Source organism: Enoplosus armatus, chromosome 21, assembly GCF_043641665.1.
Source record: "Enoplosus armatus isolate fEnoArm2 chromosome 21, fEnoArm2.hap1, whole genome shotgun sequence".
NCBI classification, from domain to species: Eukaryota; Metazoa; Chordata; class Actinopteri; order Centrarchiformes; family Enoplosidae; genus Enoplosus; species Enoplosus armatus.
Genome location: NC_092200.1, coordinates 17,703,026 through 17,730,100, shown reverse-complemented (window position 1 = coordinate 17,730,100; position 27,075 = coordinate 17,703,026). Strand labels below are relative to the sequence as shown.

At 45.0% G+C, this 27,075-nt stretch overlaps 1 protein-coding gene across 1 annotated transcript in view; it reads right to left on the bottom strand.

Moving 5' to 3' along the window:
* The window catches only part of kcnh2b (potassium voltage-gated channel, subfamily H (eag-related), member 2b), a 184,660-nt gene that overhangs the window by 68,913 nt on the left and 88,672 nt on the right, over positions 1-27,075 (bottom strand). The window contains exons 3-6 of the mRNA XM_070928216.1: positions 13,282-13,437; positions 12,542-12,755; positions 11,922-12,250; positions 11,620-11,831 (exon numbers count right to left, since the gene is read on the bottom strand). Of these exons, the coding sequence (XP_070784317.1) occupies positions 11,620-11,831; positions 11,922-12,250; positions 12,542-12,755; positions 13,282-13,437 (911 nt within the window). The remainder of the gene's footprint in view (positions 1-11,619; positions 11,832-11,921; positions 12,251-12,541; positions 12,756-13,281; positions 13,438-27,075) is intronic.

Below are 27,075 nucleotides of genomic sequence, written 5' to 3'. Positions count from 1 at the left end.
AACCTTGAGAACATGAGGACGTCCGTGCAAGCTGCACATGCAGATGGTCGACTCACAAGCCGATGGGCAAACACACACACACACACGCACAGCCACACCTCTGTGCGCCCCCCGCCCAAGTAAATATGAAAGCTCTGTCTGCGATCTATTGTGTCTGCACAGGAAAAGAGGAGATATTTTTCGTCATGTAAAGCAATTCAGGTTGACTGGAATTCTTATTAAAAGTCTTCAGAGTATCAGCACCAAGCCTGCTACAATCCCTGGTGGCCACTGAGCAGCTCCATTAGAGACTGGCCGTCTTGCTCAAAGGCACCTCGGCAGAAGGTGTTCACAATGATTTTTTTCGCCCCCCTCTGTTCTCTCTTCACACGCACACAAATCTGCGAACCAATGCAACACGCGATCACTCGATATTTGGACAGTTGGAGAAGTCTGAGGAGAAGCTGCGTCCCTGGATGCGACTGTGTTCAGCTGTGTGTGTACAGCGCGCGGGCGCACAGTGTTTAATCTCCTGGGCTCATTAGAAAGAGTCGACGTCGGGCTGATGCTGCGTGGAAGCGCGTCTTGTCGCGGCGCTCCTCCGGTGGCATTCACCATGGTATTTCCGCAGGGCTCAAGGTCGGCGCTAGGGTCACGGATAATGACTGGGTGTAAATGACAGCCTCCGCTTCCATTCCCTGGCGGCCACCCGAGGAGCCGAACACCGAGCTGATCTCTGGAGAGGTTCTGCAGTCTCAAGAGGACCTGCTGTGCTGATACTACTGCAGGTGATCACATTGGTGTGTGTGTGTGTGTGTGTGCGACAGAGAGAGAAAGGGAGATGTGACAGATTGAGACAGCTATTGATTTTCTAGTCATATTGTTAACCTTATGGCCGTGTGTTTGTGCTTGCGTGTCACATCAGTGTCGAGGTTAAAGGGCGCGCCTGCCGTGCTTTGTGTGATCCCAGTGTGATATTCTTAATGCAATTACAGTATACTGAGCAAGATACTGAGATATACGGAGAGGAAGAATATGTTGTCAGTGGAGCCGACAGCAGGTTCACAACCCAAACCGCTTCAATATAGTACTAAAGTGCTTTTACAGTAGACACTCAGGGAGAATACATTGTACAAACTAATGGAATCTAGCTTGCGGCTGCTCTGTGGGCTGCATGTGTGTGTATGCTGCGTGTCAGTGACAGAGCACCTCGACGCCTTCCCCGGTCCACTCCGCTGCCTCCCGTTCCCTCGCCCACCCCCGCCCTACCCCTTCACGCCCCCGTTGATGGATTGGTCCCTGACTGGCTCGCTAACCCGATCCGGATGCCACCGTCTCCCACGTGGGGTAAGAGATGAATCGGGTGCATGTGAAGCAGCTAAGTTTGAAAACTCATAAAGTAGTATTTACCGTAGCAGCGGTGGCCAGAAGCTCGTTCCCTCCACAGAGAGTTGAGTAAAACATTTCCTGACTTGACCCCCCCGGGTCAAGGCCGGACTCACGGAGGATGGTCAAAGAAGAGCCAACTGGTGAGGAGTTTCTGTCTGGTTTTCACGGACCCAGCAATGATCTCATAAAGGATTTCACTCCCACAACTGATGCCCTGCTGCTGGGCAGCCCATGCACTCAAGGGAGTTGACTTTGTAATGCCAAATTGAATGTATGCTAATTGATATGGCATGTTCAGTTAACGATATAGGAAAAGTATGAAACCTCGAGTCAACGTGCTTTATTTCAATGCCGGAACAATCTAAACTGAACTAACAGGAGCAGTCCACTAATTCCGATAGGATGCCAGGACTCTGTCGCTAGGTAATAACGTGGAGAATGTGGACGTGTATGTGTCTCAACCAGGGACAACTGGTGGTGCCGCTGCAGTAAATGTGAACCATGAAGCTGAATCTACAGAGGAAGGGGCACAAGCATCTGTCACGTTACACCAAAGCTGTGGGCCACATTTGGACGGGGGTTGGGTGGGGGTGCTTGAGACATAGTACTTCAGGATCCCGAAAAAGAAACTGGAAAAAAAAACAACAACAAAGCCAGCGGGCGAAAACGGATGACTTAAATGTCTGAGGAAGTGCGGGAAACATAATGCTTTTCGTTTCTATCCACATTTTGAGGGAAAGTTTTCGGCAAACAGTACTGCAAGGTTGCAAAATGTCCACACAGAACGTGTCTGCAAAATCTCCACTGCCAATTAATGTATTTCATTTGTTTTCCTTACAATAGCGCATCCGTCAAAAAAGCTACAGTAACGTACTTGTATAGCCGCCCACCAAATGGGCTGCAAACTTCTGAACTTTAAAACGCACAACTCTGTTTGTTCTTTTTTCATTCGCAAATGCGAATTAGTTTGGAACCTCTCCGTTCATTTCCCATTCCCTGCGTCCAAGGGAGCGCACCAAAATGCCTCTGGACGCCAGTTGGATAGACCTACACCCGATCGGAGCAACGAAGCGTGCAACATAGTATAAGCGGAGTATAAACAATACTTATACTTTAATACTGCACCCATCCTTTTTTTTACCACAGAATGAAATTGTGAAGCACCTTTCCTTGACACACAGATATTTGCTCTGGTAAACATAGACAGATCTCTGTTTTCAGACATGTATCCACGCCGTAGCCAACCGTGGTACCCTGCTTACGTGTGACCATACGTGCGACCATACGTAAGCAGGGTAAACGCCAGACCAATCAATGGTTGCTTATTATCAGGACCTTGAGCCCTCTCTGATTCAATTACCTGCTATGATGAGGAAGGGCAGCCAGGCAGGGAAGGAGGCAGGCAGAGCCCACAACACTGTGATTAATGGGGCCAGGGCCAAGGAAATGGGTCATACAGGCAGAGAGCAGAGGAGGACGAAAGAGAAGGAGGGATAGGAAGGGGGGGGGGGGGGGCAAATAGAAAATTACAGGCTGAGGGATGAGAGGAAAAGAGAGAGAGAGAGAGAGAGAGAGAGAGAGAGAACGGGATGACAGAAGGAAAAAGAAAGGGAGAACAAGGAGATGCGAAGGGAGGGATAGACAGAGTGGGAGCAGGTTGTGTGGCCTTGAACGCCCCTCTCATCCTTTATCAGTTGCTCTTTGAACTTTTACTTCTACTTGCTGTCCCTCTCCATGCCTGCCCCCCCCTCCCTTTCTCCTCTCTTTCTCTCTCTCTTTGAGTAACATTCCTTTCCTTCCTTCTTTCTTCCTGTTCTTGTCTTTAGTTCCCCCCCCCCCCCCATGTTGCTCCCACTGAACCTTCTTTCACACTTCCACTGTCGTGCCATCTGCCCTTTCAAAGTCTACCATTGATCGTGTGTGTGTGTGTGTGTGTGTGTGTGTGTGTGTGTGAGAGAGAGAGAGGGAGGGATGAAGACAGAGAGGTAGCCAGCAGTGGTAAAAGGCGTTCAATATAGGCTGCAGATTGAGAGGCCTTCCTGCCGGGGTGTGAACAAGAGCTGGACAGATTCAGTTAGCCAGTCCCCGCTGAGCAGGTGCACACGAACACAAACTCACACATACATGAAAGGACCTGGTGGATAACGAATAGGTGGAGAATGATGACAAGCATTTTATGGCACTGTAATCGGCTGTTCTCCTGTCTTGCAACCCTTTTATGTGAGTTTTCATTGGTTTACTTTATACAGTGTGGGCCAAAGCCTTTTATGGTTCCAACCCTTCTCCCTCTTTCATCATTTGGGTGAAAATCTAATGAATGCATCACCCTCAAAGCCTGTGAAACTTCACATTAAAGCTGCAGAAATAACTTGTTGGTGAGTTTCCACCTCATCTCAAATCAATTGAGGTTGAGCCCCCCCCCCCCCTTGAACAGTGTCAGCATGTTATTTCAAAAGACACACATCGCGACTTGCGTGAACCCAACTAACGTTATATAGAGCGTTACAAATGGCCAAATCGATGCCTCTCTAATGTTGTTCGAATGGGCTGCCTCGCAGCAGCGGGAAGGGAAAAGAGATTAGTCCGATATAGATTAGCTGCTTGAGAATCAGCACGTTTGTTTCAACGGGGACGACATTTTCAAAGTCCCTTTTTGACACTTCGGCATTAGGATTCATGAATTAATTACAACACTTCCACCGGGCAGCGTTCAACAGGTTTTACTCCTTCACACTGGATTAGTTTCCTCATCTGACATTGTGTTGCTGACATAAGGCGTCTGTTGGGCTCCTTAATATTTCAGAGGAGGACGGAAAGTGGAAGTTGTGAAATCTTTTACGTTGAGTCAAATGAAGTGGAAGGATCCATTTCACCTCGCTGAAGGTGTCAATGCCCGTCCCAGCAGCATGCAGGACCGAACTCTCTTTATTGGGTTTCTTATCTTAAGGCTGCGAGCACGCATGCTGGTATAACTGGTACTGTAGGTGATGCCAGTAAAGCCTGGATTGAAGCATTGCAACATTATGGGTCAAGTGAGGCCATCGTTTTAAACTGATAGTGTAGCTGTGCTCGCTGCAATTCCACTAGTTGTGCAGCCAAAGTTCAACTAAATTGACCCCAAATACGCTGACCCCCCACGATACCCGTCCAGTGGTATTTCACCGCGGAGAAGATCTGAAGGGAGAGTTTCTGAATTCCTGGAGTCGTGTTACTCTGCTCTCCTTATCGACTAGACCTGGGTTAGAAATCCAACGCACGGTAGAAAATATCTGAGGGAAATATTGAAATATTGGGACTGTTTACATTCTGCAATAGCCAGCCGTATCCTCGCTGCTGTGTAGGATACCAGAATGATAGAACGCAGACTCATACCTCACGCAAATGGCGTGCACTCGTGAAAGACTGCTGACACTTTACCACTGAGGATGTCTGTGAGAAATACACAAACCCAGCTGTGATGTGGATGGGATTATCACCACTATGTACTGCGACACAGTTACCTAACGTACCCTGTAGAAACTAGTCTCATTTGAACAGGGCTGAAGACATGCTTTCCTTCTTTGTGGGTCATTGAACTCACATGGAGGAAGCGCTCAATCAATTTGAGGCGCTGAGGCAGAGCCACCGAACAGGCGGCTGAATTACAGTCCTGCAGGTTGAGTGCGGCACACGCTCCCAGACTCCACTCCATTCCTGCCCATTTAACTGACACTTAACGGCGCATGTGCATTTCTCGCCAAATATGACCACACTGTCACGCTGAAAACTGCTCCCCTGTGACAACGATTAAAAAAGGGAATACGCCTCACTTGCAGCCGTCCTCCATCGCTCAAGTAAATGGCTACTTGAGCAATGGAGCAATGGCTGCAAGCTCAAACTGCAAACAGCCTAAATAAATCCCATTCCCTTTGTCTTCCTGCCATGAATGTAATTTCTCTCGGTTGCGCAGTACATAATATATGTGCGGACAAGAACAAGCAAAGAGGTTTAAAACATCTATTGTAGTGTGCGCTCGTTTTCACTGTGAGAACTGCGGCTGCAATTAGGACTCATGTAAGAGAAAATTCAAGTTTGGCTCTCTCAACTGCTGTCAAGACAAATCGTGGAAATCGCAAGTACTACTCTGTCATTACAATGAGACCAAGCCGAAGCAGACACACACACACACACACACACACACACACACACACACACGGCTGGATAAAGTGCCCTCCTCCTCCAGGTTGACTGAGCAACGCTCTTCTTTTTGGAGACGAGACCCCTCATTTCCACTCATTTCTGTCCTATTTAACGGACACGGCCGTGCTGTGGAACGTTGCCAGAGGTGCATCTCTCATCAAAACAACCGCAGTGTCATATTACCCCCCCCCCTCTCCCGGCGCTTTCTTAGCAAAAAAACATGTGGCTAAAAATACCTGCTTTTGAATCATTCACGTCATACACTATTTAGAGAGCTCATGCATACTCATGGCCCTATGCAAATATGTATCATCAGACTTTGACGAGTAGGGAATTCAATTAATGGGATGAGAGGGGCCTGCAGCCTGAGCAGCTCTGCTACACTGTACACTAACAGTGCAGATGGGAAAGACACTAGGAGCTTTGAACTGGCATGTGGACGGCATGGGAACATAAGGCACAGAGAAAATGTCATGAATCATGCACTTTGTTTAGAATGACCACAGGTGAGGGCCTCTTTGGTTATGGACTGGTTGTATAGGTTCTGGAGTTCACCGGTGATCTTGCTGGTTAACCACCTGGGTCAGCTTGTAATCCTGGTGGAGGAATTGTGAGTGCGGGGGGTATTTCGAGATATGTGTCTGGAGATAGTTGTCAAAACTGTCCAGTCGCTCAAGCTCAAAATATTTGCTGTCAAATTCCAGTGAAGGGAAGAATCAGGCTGCTATTTGTACGAAGAGAAAAGCCATTGAGGATATAAAATTGATATAACAAGAAAGGTTCCCTGTCTGCATGTCAACAAAACTAAACAAATCCCTCTCAACCATGCAGGAATGACTATGATGTATGGCCAGTTTACATTGGCATCAAATGAAATATATTAAAGTTTACCGAGTTTTTTTTTTTTAACCCCATACTGTAACTGCCCCAGTCCAAGCAGGCAACTTCACTGTACAGTAGTACAGAGGGGCACATAGTGCTCCGGTACGCATACCCAAAACATATACATAAAAACTTCTATATAATTCATTTTCATGCCACAGAAAAAGGATGCATATATAAACACAAACACACACACACAGTTAAAGCACAGTGACGATGGGACGCGATCTTCCTGCCTTGTCCACAGAGATCTCCTCCTCTGATTCCCTGTAAAGCCAGCTCATTAAAGAAACATACGCAACCTACATCCCATTTAATGGAGAGTCTACAGTGGCAGAACAAGTGCTCTTTGACAAGTGGCTCATTGCAGTTTAAAACCCCCTGTATGCACACAGCTCAGAATTCACAAAATAGCGGCAGTTTGACATGAAACATAATTGATTTTAAACCATTACCGTCTAAAAACAATCTAATTTCTTGATTATGTGCGTGGGCGTTCGTCTTGATGAAATATGCTGGAGGAAAACAGTGTCAGTGCCTCAGCGGGGAGAGGAGAGGAATGCACTGGCTCAGAACAACTAACCAAATAAATCATTCCAATTAAGACTATTTTTTGCCACCCCCGTTCACAATTTCTCCTACCAGGGTGCTCGCCATTAGACTTGTGATACCGTCATCTCGTTTCTTTTCCCCGCAAACTTTTTTTTTTTTTTTTTTTTTTAGTTTTTGTCAGTTTAAAACTTTTCATGTGCCGCACAATCGGGACTGAATCCTGTCAAAGCGCCACGAAGGTCACAAGAGCTCAGCAGAGTTCCTAAAAGCCACACCAAGACTCGACAGTTTGACTAACCAAAAGAGTGCATAAATAGCTGCTATACCATATGTGAAGAATAAGTAATGAGTTTCATTCAAATTCTGTAAAATAATTGTACGCGAGTATGGAAATGCGTATCCGAGAGAGCTGGAAATACTACAGAGTGCAGCATGTTACATTTTCATCAAACGGCACGATGGAGAAAACCTTTCAGATCAGGGGCTGTGTTTTGATCACAGTCCAACAATGTTCAAATCATTACCGCGCGTCAAGCTGTGTGAAATAGCTGCGTTGCTTTCCCAATAAACACATGCCACCTATCACTTACAACTAATGTTTTCTTTTGTTTGCAAGGCAAAACTTTTAAGACCAAATCTACACGCTTTGAATGCGCATTTGACACCTTCAAAATATTTCCAATGCCCGACACGTGCACCAAAACTCAAAATTTCCAACATGGGCTGCAGTCTCTCTCTCTCTCTCTCTCTCTCTCTCTCTCTGTTACATTTTAAGGAGATGACGGTGGTTCCTACCGCTTTGCTGCTGGGCGCGGTGTCCGCCATCCATTCCTCCATTGGAATTCCACCGTGGAGTTGGATGTGACAGGCTCCTTGAGTGTGTGTGAGTGTATGCCTGAGTGTAAGAGAGCATCAGGGTGTTGTAAGTGTGTGTGTGTGTGTGTGTATCAAACTGTGTGTCTTGTGTGTGTCAGGAATATTGTATGAGAGCTGTGATGGGTGAGGGTGTGGAGTGTGTATCTTAGTGTGCCGGCTAATCAACAAAGCAGAGCATCAACAAAGTGTGCAATGAGGCATGATCCCAGTTTATCTCTACACTGTTCAGTGGTCTGCTCAGCCCTTCATGCCTCTACAAACACTGAGTAAGACCCCCCCCTCCCCCCCCACCCCCTTCTTTCTCCTCCCCCTCCATCCATCTATACAGTCTCCTTTATTAGACTGGCTAATGTGTCAATCACAGGTCACCCGCGCTGATGTCTATATAAGAGCTCACGCAGAGGCAAGACTGTAAGAAAAAATGTGTTTTCAGTGATTGTTGAAATGGCCGATGAGCAGATAGCGCTAATGCTAACGACATTTGAAGGCAGCTGGTGTGCATTTGTGTCCATTCCAGCCATTTCACTTGTGCACAAGGCAACAGAAGTCAGCACTCATGGGCCAGTGTGAGTGCAGGCAGAAGGAGGCAAAAGCCAACACGTTGAGAGCGGGGAAAAGGGGACAGTGCCAGAAGCCATTCCAAATGAGAGAGAAAATCTGCATGCGCTCTTGTTCAGGAGGGTGTCAGATGTTTTATGGAACACTTAAATTATTCAGTCTGGTTTACCGTTCGACATCTTCTTCTCTGCTGCTCTGGGGGACTGCTGAGGCCTGTCATCACGCTACCTGATGTGGTGCTGCCATCTTCAGGCCCCGATTGGGTAATGCATGCGCTCTTCCAATAAGGTAATAACACCCTCTGAGCAGTTGTTCTCAGGCATTTACGGCACAGATGAAAGAGTAAGAAGGTTTTGAGCGGAACCGCGCAGCTCAGTTGCAGATTTAACGGCTCATGTGTCTCTCCGTAGTTGAAAACGCAACGATAACTGAATTCAGCTGTCTTGGACTCCTCGGGAAGGTCAGAGGGCAGGTAGAGGGAGTCATGGCGACATCCACACATGAGAACATGACTTCTACACTTCCTTTTCTTACAACATTAACCCCTGATGTGAGTTTCCTACTTAAAATATGACAAAAAAAATCATGGTAAACGGACGTCAGATATATGCAGCAAAAATACAGATCATTTTGGGTTTTCCCATTCTTCCCTTAAATGTAAATTAGCAGTCCATAGTATGGCATCCGCACTACAATATAACCACAGTGTGTATGGCTTAATGCACATGTGTGCATATATACACACACCTACACACTCACATCCACTGGGGGTTCTGTTGTGACCTTACCAGCTGCACCACATGCTTTGCGGCATGATTGCATTAGGTTTATATTGTGTTGCATCATCAACTTTGGATTATTCTCGGCCGATGTTCCCGCTCGAACTCACTCCCACAATATGAAAGAATAGATCATTCATATTCCTCTTAAGTAACTCCACGCAGACTACAGTCCTAGCAGTGAGCTTAGCTTAATCTTTTTCCGCTCTTTGCTCATCTAACGCCGAACATCAACGCCAGGCTGACAATTCGGGATTAAAAGGACTTCACTGGCTTCGTGTTGAAGTTTGAATGAAAACAAAATAACTTGAGAGCATCTCAGAAAGTCTACGAAGACACAAATCATTCTCTTGCAAAATAAAAACATCACATTTACTTCAGACCGTCATTTAAGTAATCAAAAGAAGCTCATTTGGAGTCATTCAGTGTTCCATCCTGATTGTTTTGCAGTACAGTGTGCATGTAGGTACACAAATGAATAGCGCACGGCGCAGCGGCCTCGGGTCGGGAATGCTGGTCTGAGGTCAGTGCATCAGAGAACCGTGCTCACAGAGAGCAGTAAGCGTGCCTGTTGTGTTAATGTTCATGAGTTTAATTATATGTACACACGGTATATCATGCTTCAAAACTACCACTCCAGCTTCATGTTGTTGTCACGGTCATATGAGTCCCACAGGAGATATGGGCCTTCAACAATAAACTGCTGAATCGGCAGTCAATCTGAGACATATCTGCTGAACACACACGCATGCACGCACATACATAAAGCATGAAGCAAGTAAGGAAGTCCAGAAAACAAAAACAAAAAAAGAGAAAAAAAATGTATACGTGCAGAGGGACCATGAGAGCCATACACCCGTAACACTCGATCTGAGATAATAAGAGCCACAGAAACCTCTTCTTCTCTGCTCATCCAACAAAGACTGTCAGACTCGTCATCACACTCTGAAACAAGGCAGAATAACGCTCGGTGATGGAACCTAATTAGCCTGCTCCTCTGGAAGACGTCTTCCTCTCATAAAGAAACTAGGTTAAACTTCATCTGTGAACCAGCTCTCCTCCGACGACAACGTCCAGAGAGAGGTTTTTCAATCTGACGTTCATTCTTTACTTGTGGTTGGTTTTGTACAGATGTAGAAGAGCAATTAGTGTGAAGGAGCTGATGTGTTTGCAGCCTGTCAGAGAAGGGAAGTGACTCTGTAGTTCTGAATGTGGAAACGCTTCATCACAACACCCCGGATCAAGCAGGCTCAAGCGGCGTTAAACTTTGCGTCAATGATGCTCGGTGCTCAAACGTAGTCAAAGTTGATGGACAATGTTCCCCAAACGCCACATTTTGAATATCATGATGCCGTCCATGTTATCTGCCCAGAGAGTTCACCAGCGTTTCTGTTTACAGAGACTTCATATCGAGAGGGAGTCAACGGTCTTGCAGGTTGGTGCGCCGAGAGCGAGCTACTGCCCAACGTCAGCAAAACCAAGGAGCTGATCGTTGATTTTTTTTTTTTTTTAAAACGGAGGAGAAGGCACACCCTTTGTCTACATCGGGGGAGATTAGATAGAGCAGGTGAACAGTTTCTGGCATCGCAAAGAATCTGTCGTGGTCACCACACACCTCCACCCTGGTGAGGAAAGCTCAGAAACATCTGTAGTTCTTAAGGAACCTTGAGGAGGCAAAATTCTCGTACCAAGTTCTTGTTAACTTTTACAAAAGGAGCAACAGAAAGCATCCTGACTGGAAACTACAAACTGGCCCAGGACAGGAGGGCTCTGCAATGGGTGACTAAAACCTCGAGAACATCACTGGTACCCATCGACTGAGCATCAGTGACAATAAGGCAATACCCACCCCAGCCACAGCCGCCAGACTACAGAGCAGCTTTCTTTCCTCAGGCAATGAGACTCCTCCCTCATTCCCTCACGTTTTTTTTTTGTTATGTCTTGTGATGTTTGTGTGTGTGTGTGTGTGTGTAGCATAAAGGGACTACAAGCGTAAGTGTCGTTACACAACCTAGAGTTGTAAAATGACCATTAAACGAACCCTTGAACATGCCCCACACGTCCTTTCTCCGTTACTCCCTACGTCAATTAACAGTAATTGGGATGCCACCACCAAGGGCTCAATCAATCTCGTTCTCAATTCACTTCAGCTGGAGCTACAAGCATTATCTGCCCAGGAAGACTTGTCAGATTACAGTGAGCGGAAGTAGCTGGCAGGAGCTGAGTGAATTATGCTCACTGCGTATCACACACTTCCAGTACTGAACCTCCGAGATAAACTAAACTGCAGCAAAGAGTAGCAAAAGCTCTTGACAGAAACATATATCAGCAGCCCAGACTGGTTCAGACAGGCCAAAACCCTCACAAATAACACAAGCACAGCCTCTCCCCCAGCCACACACTCTACACATGAACTCCGCCCTACCTGGGTGACTTTCTCAGTGACGTGGTGCGTCCGGTCGATGAGTTTGCAGGGGGCTATGATGTCCATCTCCCCGCTGGGCAGGGCGATGAGTGGGTCAGGTTTAAAATCTACAAAGTTGAGGGTGATCTGGGGGATTTTGGAAATGGTGCGGTACCGCATGAGGTCCGAGTCCGACGTGGAGTTCAGTATGTTGGACTTACTGTTCACTGCACCTGCAAACACACACAAAGCAGTAAGGTAGAAAACAAAGGGGACAACAGAAAGGGTCATCTGGGTTTTTTTTCTCCTTCCACCTTCCTCACCAGTGCTGCTGCTGCCGGGGCGAATACTCGCTCTCCGGTTCTTTCGGTTCCAGTCGGGCCTCATGGCCTCGATCTCATCCACGGAGGAGGCGCGACGCATGCTGTGGAAGCTCTCCCGCGAGCGGCTGTGCGACAGGGAGCAGTTGGAGCCCGAGCCGTCCGGGTTGAGGCTGAGGCGGTGGTGAGGCGCTACGCAGGGTGACGACTGGGTGAGGGGACCCACCAGGTGGGCTCTGTGGGGAGGGGGAGGAGCGGGTACAGGAGGGTCAGAGCCCAGTAAGGTGCGATGGTCCTCCTGGCGGTCTTCTGGCCAACTCTGTAGAGCTGACCTAGACAACAAACGTAATGGGTATTAACAGGATATTACAGATTTGGGAAATCTTTCATTGAACTCGTTATTTCACGTTAAAGCCATGTGATGGTAACTGTCTGCCCAAACTAAAAAAAACCTTGAGCAAAACAGAAAATACCTGTGCATAGAGCTTTGTAGGACTGTTAAGAACCATTCAAGAGTGTGTGACATGTTCCACATAAACAGCATTTAAAATAGGCCTCTGCTAACCCATCCCTATTGTCCCAATGTCCCCATGTCCTTGTCAAAAGTAATCCACAGGGCCTACCTGCTTCCACTGATTTCCTCCTGGTGGTCTGATGATAAAGGTGGAAGGGGCAGGAACACCCCCAGGCCTAGGGACTCGTGACTGTGATGGTCTGGGTGCAGCGGCAGGGGTGTAGCAGTGGGGATGTGACCAGCCTCCGTGTCGTCCAGGGACGCCTTACTGTTTGACAAGGAGCGCAACAGGGGAAGACGCAGCTTGAAGCCTCGCGGACGACCTGGAAGAGAGGACGGAGGAAAAAGACTAATTGCCCGAAGAGTGACAGGTGGATTTCCAATATTAACCTGTGGCAGAAAGGAGAACTGGAGTAGGAAACAGTGTGAACGAAAAGAGAGAAACAAGTGAGGGATGGGATACAGGAGGATATTCTAGGCAGTGGAGGTCATGCTAGGGGAGAGGGAGATTTGAACTGGATCATCAAAATACAGCTTCCAAAACAATCTCCAGGAATCTGGGACAGTGACATTGATTAGATTTTGGTTTTAGCTTCAAAATTAAAAACAAAAAAATCTGGTTGAGAGAGAGACTTGATTCCACTGTTCTACTTCAGATGCTGTTCCCCAGGGATATCCACTGGAACATAAAGTTCATGCTCGTGAAAAAAAAAGGGCCTTTTTGTAAAACCTTATTCAACACAATTACCCAGGTTTCACAGGAATAAAAATCCTAAATTGCTCAAACCCGACTTGATCAGCACAGAACAGAGAATGACAAACGAAGAAACAAGGACAGTCAGTAGCTACCGGTGACAAGCCAGGTGGGCAGGCGGTGGTTGAGCTCCTCTTTGTGTTCTCTGAATGGCTCCTCTGTCATGACCTCGAAGTTGAGGATGAACATGATCACCAGACCATCCTCGTTCTTTACCGGCACCACATCCACCATACACAGGAAGCAGTGACCTGGGAGGGAAGACAGATAGATCAGGCCGATTGTATTTGGTGGAAGCTTTTATCCGGGTCCTATTACGATACCAAAATGTATATGGTTTTAGAATTGGGAAGAAAACCCCCAACAGCACCAGCAGCAGCAGAGTTGCTTCTTTACCTACAACACACACGTTAAATCATGTAACTATAAAGGAAGGAATCTGTCTGTTGTTAGTACACACTGTGTGGTGTATTGAGAGGGGACCCCTGACGCTGACTGACAGCTCCGAGCGGCATGCTGGGTACAGCTCGCTCTCCGATGTAAGTGGAAGTGGAACTGCGCCATTGTGTTTCGCTAAACTCGAACATTTCAAGCATCAGCGACGTAACTTTCGGGATGCTTTTGTTCACGGAAATACTCTCGTCCCAAATTGCCAAATAGCCTGGTCCCAAACAGTCGTGTTTGCTATTACGTTGAACACTATTTTTGCTTGAAATGTCCATCCCTAATTGTGTCCTGGGCATCACCATTCAATAACCCATGACAGACAAAACTGAAATTATTTCACATTTTATGGTTATTTGAAGAATATAGTAAAAAAAACCTTAGAGCATAACTTTAAAGGACAGTAAACCCCTGAAAATATAGGTGGCGCTATAACTACGAATCATAAATGCCACATAGGTTTGATCAGGAATGGTCCCTCAGTAACCATATGAAGTTTGAGGCTGATTGACCAAAGCAGAGTCATTCCCACTTCCTATTTGTCGACCGCTGTAATGAACTCATCCACCCATTGGGCGGAGGATTGCAGGTGCAAATTCCTGGCAGGAGTGCGTCGGTTGGTTGCCAGATCACAAAAGTATTTAATTCAAAATGATTTCAAATGAAAATGACGGCAGGGTGCAACGCACGCCATGGAGTCCTTCAGTGGCCCGTGTCAGACGCCAGTGGGCATCAGCGCAAGATTCAGCACAACAAGCGTTTTCCTGACAAATGTCACGCCAATGACAAAGAGGTGACATATGCAAAAGTGTGTTATGGTAGTCTATAACATACAGTACAATATAATTGGATACATGCAATGTGTGACATCAGTTACAGCTAGCCAACTTAGTCACACGATGTTTGATCTGTCTTTTCCTTTATGGAGTCTGCTGGCGATTCACATCTCAAATCTTTCGCTGATGGAGTCGTAAAAAAACGAGAGGTACATTGAGATATGTAAAATCAGGGGCTCATCCAAAGACACTGAATGGGACTTTGACTTAATTGAGGCCATGAAATGTTCGTGTGAGCTGGAACTCTAGCAAAGCTGGGGGACTCAGCTACGTCATGGCAGGTGTATTGCCACCGCACTGGTCGATTTAATGCACGCAATTAAACAGGCCCACTTCACACACACACACACACACACACATACACACACAAACACACTTTTTCATTCTCTCCCCTTATTAAATGTGCATCTGTGCTTAATCAGCTCACACACTCTCTTCCGTAAGAGGCCAGGCACATTCGCTAATCTGCCACACGAGTGCTAAAACAGCTAAGTAAGCGTGAAATTAGACTACACGCATTTTCTACCAGGTCTTTAGGCCTGGAAACACGGTGCATACCAGCTACACTGGAAGTCAAAATAAAGTGGTTATGACAGGAATGTGAACCATCTAAGCATCACAATACACACACACACACACACACACACACACACACATTGACACATGAAAAAGGCATTGTCATCTTAATTGAAAACACTGCAAAAATCATACAGGAGTGGATGAAGACAAAATCAATTATTAAGACAATTTGAAAACACCTCAAAGTGGAGTATTTGCTACATGTTTCACATTAAATCATCTGGAAGCATACTGAAAACGTCTAGGAAAATGAATGTCCTCCGCCAGCCATAATCTGTCCTTCTAAGTCTGTGTCCCCCTTGTCCTAACAACAATAACTTAGTAAAACCGCGACACAACGAAATGCATCCAGTTTGCCCTGTTGAAAGAAGGGCTCCTGCTGTGCGTCAGCTTTTTTGAATTTTTAAGAAAGCCGTTTAGTTTGCCACTGTAATCCTTGTTCTAATATTAGTTTCCTTCAAGCACAGACGAATTGGCCGCTGCCTAAAGTGGCCTTTAGAGGTTAAAAAGTTCCTCGCACATCTGCCAGGGGGCCTGGCTCTGATCTGTCCCGTCTCTTACCTGGACAGAGGTGGTCAGTGACCGGCTCTACAAATGGCAGCCACAGCGGTTTTGGCAGGGTGGAGCGTTTACAGCCAACACGGTATGTTGTACAGTGTTTCCACTGCATGCCTGCCCACCCGCCTGTCATTCGCCTCGCATCATCGCCGGAGAGTGGGCCGAAATCCGATTGGACAACGGCATAATCCCGGCACAGGAGGGGGAAAAAAATATGAAACACAGGGAAAACTAAAGGATTACACCATCTGGCCATATCTAGCAGCACGTGTGTGTGTGTGCATGCATGCTTATGTGCACATGTGTAGGTAGATGCCCAGTCTCATGCTCATTCATAAGCTATTAGGTCATGTCCATTCATGTCTGTTTTTATTAACAGCCGCGTTTGCACTCTTTTTAATCGCTGAAGGTGTTGCTGCATTACGCCTAAAGCTGCTCCACACAGCTCTGCAGCCGCCTGCCCAGGCAATTTTTTCAAACTTTTTTGGTCATGTTTTGCCACGAAGAGAAGTGAGAATGACGGATGCTAAAACAAAAAAAAAAATACAACTGAAATCATGTTTCCTGAATGACCCTCTCAGCTTGAGCCAGAGGAGGTCATTCATGCTTTTATATCATCTTGGTTAGATTATTGTAATTCATTTTATCCAGGGTTAAGCCAAAAAAAAAAAAAAAAAAAAAAAAAACCCTCAAGCCATCAGCCAGTACAAAACACAGCTGCTTTTAATAAATTCTAGAAGATCACAGAGATCATATCAGGCCAGTTTCTAGCTCCTCTTCACTGGTTACCAGAAAGTTTTTAAGGACTGATTTTAATATTTAACAGATCACCTTTAAAGCACTTCATCGTTTAGCTGCCAGTTACACTGCTGAACTGCTGCACCCTCACTGTGCAGCCTCAGGTCCTCCGGTAGGGTTCTGCTCAGCTCTGAAGTCTTTCAATCACTACTCGAAACTTACATGTTTTTAAGAAAGCTTTTTCATTAACGATAACACACCGTTTGACTTCCAACATGTCTGTAACCTCGGCCGAACATGATTTGTGAGAGAGGAAAAAAGCGCAACATTACAACTTTTCATAAAACCAACAGGGTGAATTAGCAGCTCAGACACTGGATGACATCAACTGGATAAACTGATGGGTAAATATTCTAAGGGTTGTACCGGCGTGTTCAAGGGCTAATGTGTGTGGGGTTTATTTGGATGGTAGGCAATGGGCCAAACCACTGTGGGCCACAATCTTTTGAAACTTAAAAAACGCATTGTTTTGCGTCTATAATTAGCACAATGCTTTCAATCCCTTTTATTATGTATATAAAATGATATAGTTATGTTTACAATGATATACTCGGGGGGGGAACAACTCGTGTTCTTCCCTGTATGGGGGGGTCCGGACCCACCTGCCCCCCCCCCCTGTAAAATCTGCCTATGTCATGTTGCTAGGTGGATTATATATTATTAAGACAATGCCTTAGAAACACTTATTATGGGACCAGACATTGAACCAAGTATGTGTGTTTATTAGAGCTGCTGTTAGTCGATGAGAAGAGTCTTAGTTGACAAACTATTTCAAAAAAATACTTTGGTCTTTGGTCGGAGGCAGCCCCCCAGTATTCATGTTAAGAAACAGGACACGGTGATGTGTGTTTTGTGGATGACAGATGTGATTTGTGCATGCGCGCACACATTGTACAGTACAATGTCGGATTAAAGAGGATTTAATTTGAGTTCGCTGTTTTAATACATTATAAGACAATATATCTATTGTAAATTCTTGAAATGACTGCAACGCTCACTCGGTTGTGCTTCACTTCTCTGATACTGTGTGTGTGAGAGTTTAATTGAAATCCAAATATATACAATAATCATACATGCAAGAATGCAACGCATGCATACATAAATGCATGCATGCACAGTACAACACAGTACGGTCTTTGTAGGGCACATGCACACATAAGTGGGTGTGTCTGTGCGTGTGCGTCCTGAATTTGACAAAGTGGTGAAAACCAAGGATTAAGCCTACATATTCTGGGCACATCGGACCTAGTTGTTGTTGACCATCATGCCATCTCTGTCTACTGTAAAAGATTTCCTCCGAGAGCATCTGAAATGAATTGAGCTCTGAGGTTAACAGGGCAAATGCCATTACATCTAAATGCTCCCCCTGGATGCATTCCAATTCAGCGTGTACCATCTGATAATCTGATTCAGCGTTGCTGATTTACAAAGCTCCGGGAGATTATCACAATGCACTAAAACACATCCAAAAAAAGTACAGAGTACAAACTGCTGATGGTCATGTGATCATACAACGCAGTGCATTCGACTAAAAGGCCAAACAGACGACCGAACTGCAAATTGAATGCGGATGCTAATGATTTAGCATATGGTAGCAACTGAGTAAGCAAGAAACTGAGATTTCAGTCGTCCGGCTACATTATTTGGGGGACAGGTACAATAAATATAAAGTTTAATTTGAGTTACATTAGTTAGATAGAAATTTTGTAATGTTTTGTAATGTTTAATTTAAAAACGTCTGAGATTTCCCCCCATTTTGCCCATTGATGTTACCTTACTGGAATGTCATTACTTCATGTCTCCTAGAGAGGGCGCCAAATGAAAATAAGAACCGCAGTCAACTAGTTTCATTAACAAGAAGTATATATACACACACACACACACAGCATGGCAGAGAGGGTGGAGAAGAAGGTGGTGGAGCCACCGTCTTCATATCAGGCAAAACTCAAACACAAAGATGGAATAAACACAACCGACAAACAACATATGCAAAACCTGTCAATGCTCAACTGAAATACACAGGAAATACAACGAACATGCACAGCCACGTCGTCCGTTCATCAGCCTGAACTCTCAGAGAACCCCGGCCTAAGAAATCCCCTCAGCTGCCACAGCACTGAAGCGAAACCAGACCATGCCCGGCCTTCCCCAGCGCAAGCTCATCACAGATGTCGTGCCGCGTTGGAACAGCGCGTATGAGATGGTCTCCCGGGTTTCCGAGTTTCTTGTATCAAAGGTGAGAAAGAATGCGGCTGACGTCTGCAGCCTGACCGATGTGGGTGTGAGATCTCCAGCGCTGGTGGCTGCAAACATTCAGTCATGTGCGAGGAGGAGATCCCAGCCATTTCATGTCATTTCTCTACTTCATGCCCAACTGTTGAATGACACAATCGGTGCAAATCTGCTCAGCCTTGGACCCCAGGTTTAAGTCTCTAATCTTCTTGTCCAGGGAAGGGACTTGTGCCAATGTGGTGTCAAAGGCAGCTGATCATCTTGCCTGTGCTGCTTAATATTCAAAGATGCCGATATGAACATGTTGCATATGAACAAGTGTCTTATTGCTCATGTTCTTACAGAGACATGCGGACCTAGATTGGGAAGGACTAACCTCCACTACTTGTGTTAGTCATCAGCCAATGAAAAGCACTATTGCATAGTCCACACAGCGTTAACAAATGACGTGTTTGGTTTTATTTTATTTTATCTTTTGAAGTTCGGTGTTTTACATTTGAGCGTGTCGAGTCAGTTTTCTTTGAACCCTGGGGAGGCAGCGTTAAACCAGCCAGGCCTACATGCACTTTCTTTTTTTTCTTTTTTTTATTGCTGCCTGCTCCATTCAAGGTAAAATGCAATAAATAAATGTCTTTTCAGAGCTTTCCACACGTACCAGCAAGAATCATTACAAAGCCAGCTTGTGCCTGCAGGAAATGAAAGCTTGCTTAGCTGCGTTTTCATAGCCTAGCCTGCTAGATGAGCTCGACCTCTGCGTGCACCTCAACCTTTCCTCAGAGTGGGTGTTTCGAATGCAGCTTTGTTTTTTTTTTATTTTTAAGTAAATGAAATCATTCAAAACACAAACTACTTGTGTTCATTCTCCCATACTGCTCAATGCCCGGCTAATTACAACCTACTACACCCATGGTATCACCTAATACTACTTAGCTAGATCTGAATCAGAATCAGAAATACTTTATTGATCCCTGGGGGGAAATGATACAGTACCGGTGCTCCCGTTCAAGAGTAGAAAGTAGCATCCATTTAGAAATGAGAGTATGTTAGAAGTGTGAGAAGGAGCGCTACCGCAGGTCGTTCATTCCCGCGGCTATAAGACTGTTTAACTGCACATAAATCTGCACAATCTGCACATACTTTATATTTTCCCGTGTATATATTAAATTTTTGTCCCCCAAATTTTTTATATCTGTATTTATTATTTGTATGTTGTTGTTTTTTTGTTTTTTTTTAAATCCTTCTAATTCTTATTGGCACAGTGCTCATCTGCTGTGTGTTTCTGCACCTTTCTGTCTTTGCTGCTGTGACGTGTAAATTTCCCCGCTGTGGGATTAATAAAGTCTATCTTAACCTTAATCTTAATGTACAAAAATAAGATATAAAAAATAAAAAAATATACACATTTACAATATTAAAGTGAAAAAAGTGAAAAAAATATATATATACAATAACAATGTACATGTATGTATGTATATATATATATATGTATTGCATATGTATATAGATGTTTGGCTGACTGCCGTGCCATATCGTCAACATGATCAAACTATTCACGAAGACAGTCCAACATTTGATCGTGTGAATACTTATAGTTGGCTACGGTCTGTAATCTTGTAACCACCTAATTACACAGACGGGGGACATCCTCGTTAGACGGGCTTCTCCGGAAAACACCAGAAAACACGGGTGGCAGCGACTCGACAATTGCGCAGCAACATTTTAAGCATTTAAAAACCACTGAAAGCGCTGCGTGAATTATCTTTATTTACATTCATTCAACACACACTACAACGGCCTATGTCAGGCTATGCCTCAGCCTCACACTGACCCATTATGATGTAATAGAACTCCCTGCAGTAATATACATGCTCGAGTGTCAGTGTATTCGATGGAATAGCGGCGTTAGAATGTGCCAGAGGACAGAGGGGAAATTTGGGATTTCACGGCCCCCCCCTACCTGGCTACTCTTTCCCCACTAAACTAAGTTTTTTTTTTCAAATCAGTTGCACAGATATTGTGATGTATTGTATTAGGATTAGGAATCGCCTGTATCGTGATATCATTGCTATCGTGGGCAAAATATCGGGATCGTATCGCAAGTATGTCTGTGATTCCTACCCTTACTGTATATTGTCTATCAAGGAGGATGATCATATTTTTGGATCCATGGTATCGCAAAGATGGTGTTAGTATTATCTTTGACCTCCTTGAAAAGGACTAGGATTCATCTTCAGTCCAAGCAGCTACGGCCGGATAAATGTGGATTAAATCAATGACTGAATTATGTAACAACTGCTCCTTACAAGGTATAGGATATTCTGGGTCAGAGTTGTAGATCTGTATTTAAACCACTCAATCAGTTCGTATGGGTTTAGTGAGGCTCCTCACAAGCTATGACCGAACTGGTATATCTGAAATTAGGAACGCAGCAATCAAGCAAGCGAGGGATGAAGGACAGATGAAAGAATGGGATGAGAGGATTCAGAAAGGAGAAAGCCTGAAAAACATGTAAAGAATGTAAGGAGGGTGAAATGACATGAAAGAAAATAAAGTAAGGGTGATATGGGGGAAGGAAGCAAAAGCAAAAGCAAATCTACCCATCTGCCGAGCATCAGTGACATCAGAGAGGCGAGGCGTCGTCGCAGGGCCCCAAAGGATACCAGAAGACAAAACCCACCCCAGCCTACGGCCCGTTCACCCTGATACAGACGTGTCTGCTGTCGTAGCACCGGACTACAGAGCAGCTTCTTTCCTCAGGCTGAGACTCCACCGCAATTAAAGGAACATGGAACCTTCTGTCATGCTGGTTTCGGACATTACCTTATACATACCTTGTATACGATTCATTCCATCCAGACAGGCTACTCGCTCTTACCTATTCAGGAAGAGGGAAAAACTGACTGATCGTTGCCCGGCGGGTTTAGAGAGACACGGAGGGAAGGACTAGCTGTTCAGGAACATCTTTCTACCAGTTTAGCAGGAGATGAGAGAGGATTGGTGCACAGTAAAAAAAAAAAAAAAAAAAAAAAAAAAAGGATTTGGCTGCCCCCAAAGTGACCACACACAACTCTGAAGCTGAACGATTCCTCCAACGAGAGAACCCCCCCCCCCAAAAAAAAAAAAAAAAAAAAAAAGGTCAGGGAGGTTTTAGCCTCTACCCTCTCTTTTCCACCTGAGAAAGATGAACAGATGAAGCAACACCTCTCTTTCCACTCTGTCTGCCGCAGAGCATCCTGCCATGTGCTGGATTAGAAACTAGTATCATAATCTCTCTGCTACAGAACAAGTGGATTAAAGGAAAAAAAAAGATTAGCGTTCAATCAACCAGCTCCTCACTTCTGCACTGAGGTGAAGGGATCAGAGGGGCGTGCTCGGAGATGAAAAATAAAATAACCTCAGGCATTTCAGTGTTGTATATTTGAGTATATTGTTTTGTTGCAGCGCGTACATGCACATACTGTATACAGTGTATTCAACACACACTATAGCCAAAATTATGCACTCATAGATTTTGTTGAATTAACGTAGGCTCATTTTTTAAAATATCAAGGTGTGTCTTCTTTCTTTACTTTTCCTCCTATAAACACTGTGACACTGGTCAAAAAAATAACGGAATAGTGACGGAATAGTGACGGAATTACAAGGGAGAAGAGTTGGTGTCGAGCATACAGCACGCACACTAATACTGCATCCAAGTCTGCACTGTAAATATGAAATGTCCAAAGAACTTGACGGTAAGCTGCAAACATAATTCTTTTCAGGCCGTTCACCCAACAGCATGCAGCCATTTTCCATCATCACATCTCGACTTCCAACGTACTCTGACTGAATGCTAACGGAGGCCAAAGACTATTTTCAAAAAGATCATTCCATTGTGCACAAATGCTATACCAATCACCATCTGGAGCGTTGGGACTTGCCCGTGCAGCTATGCAACCACTCCTCCTGGTGGACAACATGTTAAACTCACCACTGTCTCACTGTGTGAGAAGCTTCACAAAGAATATTGGGCAGAGGGTATCTTTAAAAAAAAAAAAATTTCAGTCGCAGATTTCTTTTTTCCCCCCCACAAACAAATTCAAAATGAGTTTGTTTCTCAGAAACTGAAAAGGGGAGCGTGGCAGCTTTGCACAGCGCAAAATATCTCCAGCTCTTATTAGTTTTCAAACTGATGTCAAAGAGAGTGTCGCTTACATAACCCACAGCTGTTCCTACTCGCAAACTATGTCGATGGATTTATTTACTTATTCTGCGAGAGTGCTGGGACAGTACATATCTGTGTTTCAATCAGGACATCTGAAAGCCATCGGCTCATGGTTACTGTCCATTACAGACAAAAGGAGGGGGGTGGGGGGGGGTGGGGGGGGGGGCATGTGTCTGCGAGAGCCAGAGAGGTGTAAGAGGATGAGGATGTGAGCTGCGTTTCCTCTCGGCTGCTCTGTTCTGTGTCTCACACACATATTGTGGCAATGTGACGGAGGGAAATGGGAAAGGCGGAGAGTCTCATTCACAGACACACTCACTGAGAATCCTCTCCGTCAGTCTTTGACAGAAAAAAAAAAAAAAAAAAGGCTGGCTGGCTGCAGGCCAACTGGCCAAGCCCAATATGTTCCCGGCTATATTCGGAGCCAAAGACACCCTGCTTAAATTCAAAACACTCCATAGCTGCCTGAAAGTGTCGTTCATCACAAGGAAACTATAACGTGTCACAAGACCCCGTGAGACTTTGTGATGCACAGTAAGTTTCATAAACATTAGAGCAGAAATGCTAAGATAGGTTGCGTTGACAAGCAAGTGCGTGAACTGTGATTGGCTACTTGTGTTTTCTCCAACAAGCTGATGCGAGTGGAGATCGCTGATAGTGAAGACTCAGTATTCTTTTTGTTTTTCAATGCCACACATCTGGCAAAGCCTCAAACCCCCTGCTCACCGTGATCCCCACTTTCGGTCACGGTGAATGATTGAAGGAAAACAGTCCACTAATAAAATAGATTACCAGGGATGTACTCCAGTTATATAAACACAGACAGTGGGGACATGGCCCGAGCTAAGATAAAGGCCTGAAGCAAGTCAAAAGTGGGGTTTTTTTCCCTTAAGGACCCTAATTTCCCCGTGCAGAAAGTATCCAATGACAGGGTGGAAGAGTTATCAAGAGTGGAAGGATCTTCTATACACTGTAAATGAAATGAGAATGGGAGGAAAAGACAGTTACAGTTACAATTCCGTTGCTCTGGCCTTCACTCACGCTGAACCGGAGATTCCCACTGTGCAGTGTGAGAAAAGACACTGGCCATAGAATAGGATGCTTCCTTTTTTAATCCGGCTATGACCTCTGACCTCGCTGGAAGTGAGCACGAGAAAAGGGAATTTCCCCTCGGGCACGAAGAGCCATGACTCCGGTCTCATTAGTCCCATCAACGTGCCCCGACCAACTGCAGGGGGGGACTGCGTATTAAGCGCTGTCCCCTTACCTTAATAGCGTCCGGAGATCAACTATTTGAGGGCAGAAAGAGACAGTCAGCAGCTACTGCACACTTCAGAAATGCACCTTACCCAGAATGCACTGCCATCCTTAATTACCTGCATATTAATCTCCACGGAGGCACAAGCAATGCGCCGTTTGTCTTGTTTTGACTCGACTGCGCTCTGTGTAATGAAGTGTTGTCATTTTATTTGTTCTAGTAATTGTGATAACTGTGATGTCCACATAAGAACAAGTACATGACAGTGGTGCACGTTAAAGTGGAAGATGAGATCTTACTGAATCTCTCTGCTCCATGTACAGCATTGAAAGCCGATCCCAGTAAACCACTAGGTGGCAGGGCACAACAACTTTTTCCTTGTTATTCTCTTACAGTTTTTATTTTTTTTATTTTTATTTTTTTACAATTGCTAAATCACATTTCTCTATACCGACTATGGCACTTTTTCAAAACTCTTCACACAGTCAGCACAACAGAGGTCAATGTGGACTAAACTGTGGATCGCTTTTCACTGCTGTCACTCAGTGGCCACAGCCTTCAAATTTCACGAGCTGATTTCTCACTCAAACTCAAACCACCACCGCGCCTCTGTGAAAGACTCGTGCCGGGTGAGGAAAGGCGGCAGGTGAGGCGGAATCCAGGCTGGTTTACAGCCCATCCCAGGATGGTGTCTCTTTTCCTTCCACCTTACGCTCCCCATTCCTCAACACACATTTTCCTCGTGGGGGTGGAAAGTTTATCACCAATGAATGTCTGGACGTCTGGACACGTCTGCAGGACGGAGAGGACAGAAGGTGCGATGATGATGAAAGCTTGGGTTGACTAGCACTGTCGTTTTTTTCTGTAGCTCTCCTCTCCAAGTGTGTGTAGTGAAAATGTATAGTTTTGCATTGCATTACTGGAATTACTTTAGTTTCATTCTGTGCACTTGGAATTACTCTACGCAAAAAATGCTTTAATCGAAGAAGTGAACATGAAATGGCCACAAAGAGACACAAAACAACTTCTTTCAGGCTGTGTGTCTTGCTCCTATGTGTCCATGTTCGTTGCCAACTGCAGTTTGTTTGAAAAAAAAAAAATATTGACTAATATATCGTCTGTCAATACTGAAATACCAAAATATAAAATTTTGGTATTGGCCGCTACAATCCAGTATCAGTTGGGCTGTAGCGTTGATACAACTTCATGGTCATTTTGGAAGGCACGGTTCGCGGTGCGGTTGCATTTTGCAGGTTTTAATATTTTACATATAAAATATGTTCATGTTAAGAAAAGAGCATGGGAAGATATACTGATATCTGACTTCAAAAAAACTCAAACACCAATATCGGTATCAGCCTCAGTCGGATCGGCTGGATTGTGAGATACATCAAGGCGTAATAATTACAACGAGCTTATAAAAACCACACATAAAGAAGAAACAAATGGAGATAAGAGTAGAGACTCCAACACGCAAACACACACACACACACACACACACACACACACACAGCTGTGGCTGCCTTCAGGCTCCTTTACGGTATGTGACAGTACGATAAGCCACCTGTGAAGGATCAATGGCCAGGCTGTCTCTACCAGTGACACTGCGCGAGGCTGCCTCGTCCACCCCCCCTCTGCTCGCGCCACACACACTGCTATTAACGGATTACATGCCAGAACTGGTGATACCCGATGCAAACATCGGCAGGCGGACGCGCAGGTTTCCTACAGATGACATGTCAGGGAGGGTGTCAAAGCACCGGCACGACATGCTATGGCAACGAAAAAAATGTCATGAATGAATTAACCCACTGTTCAATTACATTTCTGACACAAAGTGCAAACAGGGTAAAAAAAACAGAGAACAGAGAAAGGACATTTTCCTCTCATTTTCACTTTTTGCTACAGTTGGCCGATTTTAGAAAATTACACGGCATTAAAACAAGTCATTACATGCTGAAAGAAGGCTGAAATTCTGCTTATTTCTTGGTATTATGACAGCGAATATCGTTGGGGTTTGAACTGTTAGTTGGAAATTCTTTTTTTGCTTCTCTGCTGCAACATGTAAAATGTACATCTTAAAGGCTTATTGTATTTCTCTGTAATGTACCACAGTGTTAACAATGCTACTTATAATAATCTTGCTCAGCCCTGGAACTCAAACCATTTTCTGAAGCCCCCCAAAAAAAATCTATATTCTAATAATTAAATCAATATTGAAGACGCACGACGACTATTCGACTAATGGCTTGAAATAACGGCTACTAGTCAAACAGGGGAAATGTTTCATGCAGATTGCTCTGACACTGACGCAGTATATTCTCAAGGATGAACCTCTTCCATGACCCCATGGCCTGCTTTGTAACGCCACCCGAGGGACACATTTGACACGTACTTTGTTCACAACATATTGTGGGGTCAAACACACATTATGACCTCCGCGCTCATCTCGTGTCGTGTTTATTTTTATAGGCCAATATCACAAATGACAATTTGCCTGAGGAGGCTGTGCGATCTATACAGCATGCTTTCTTGTTTTTCACATGGGACTATGTTTGACAGTGGCAGGTGGAAGAATGATAGAGAGCGGAGAAGAAACAAGGGGGAGAAGACAAGTTTCATTTCCTGTCCAAGGCTGCCAAGGTTATTCAACACGATGCTCCTCCTCTGTCCCGGTCTGCCGGACATTCCTGCACTCTCACTGTTTAAAGGCAGACAGGAATGCACACTTAAGCCGGACAGGTACATTCAATACAAAAAAAAAAAAAAAAAAAAAAAAAAAAAAACCCTCAGAGGATGAGCCTCCGAGAGTCGGATGGAGATAAAGATGAGATGTTTTTCTGCTTGACCAAAACGTCCATCTCAGAGCTCACAGTTCGAGCTGCTATTCAACGCAGAGCATTCGCAGGGATCAGAGAGGCCCGAGGCAACGGAGCTCACGGGCGCAAACGCGAATCGAGGACTTGCCCGGGGCCGCACG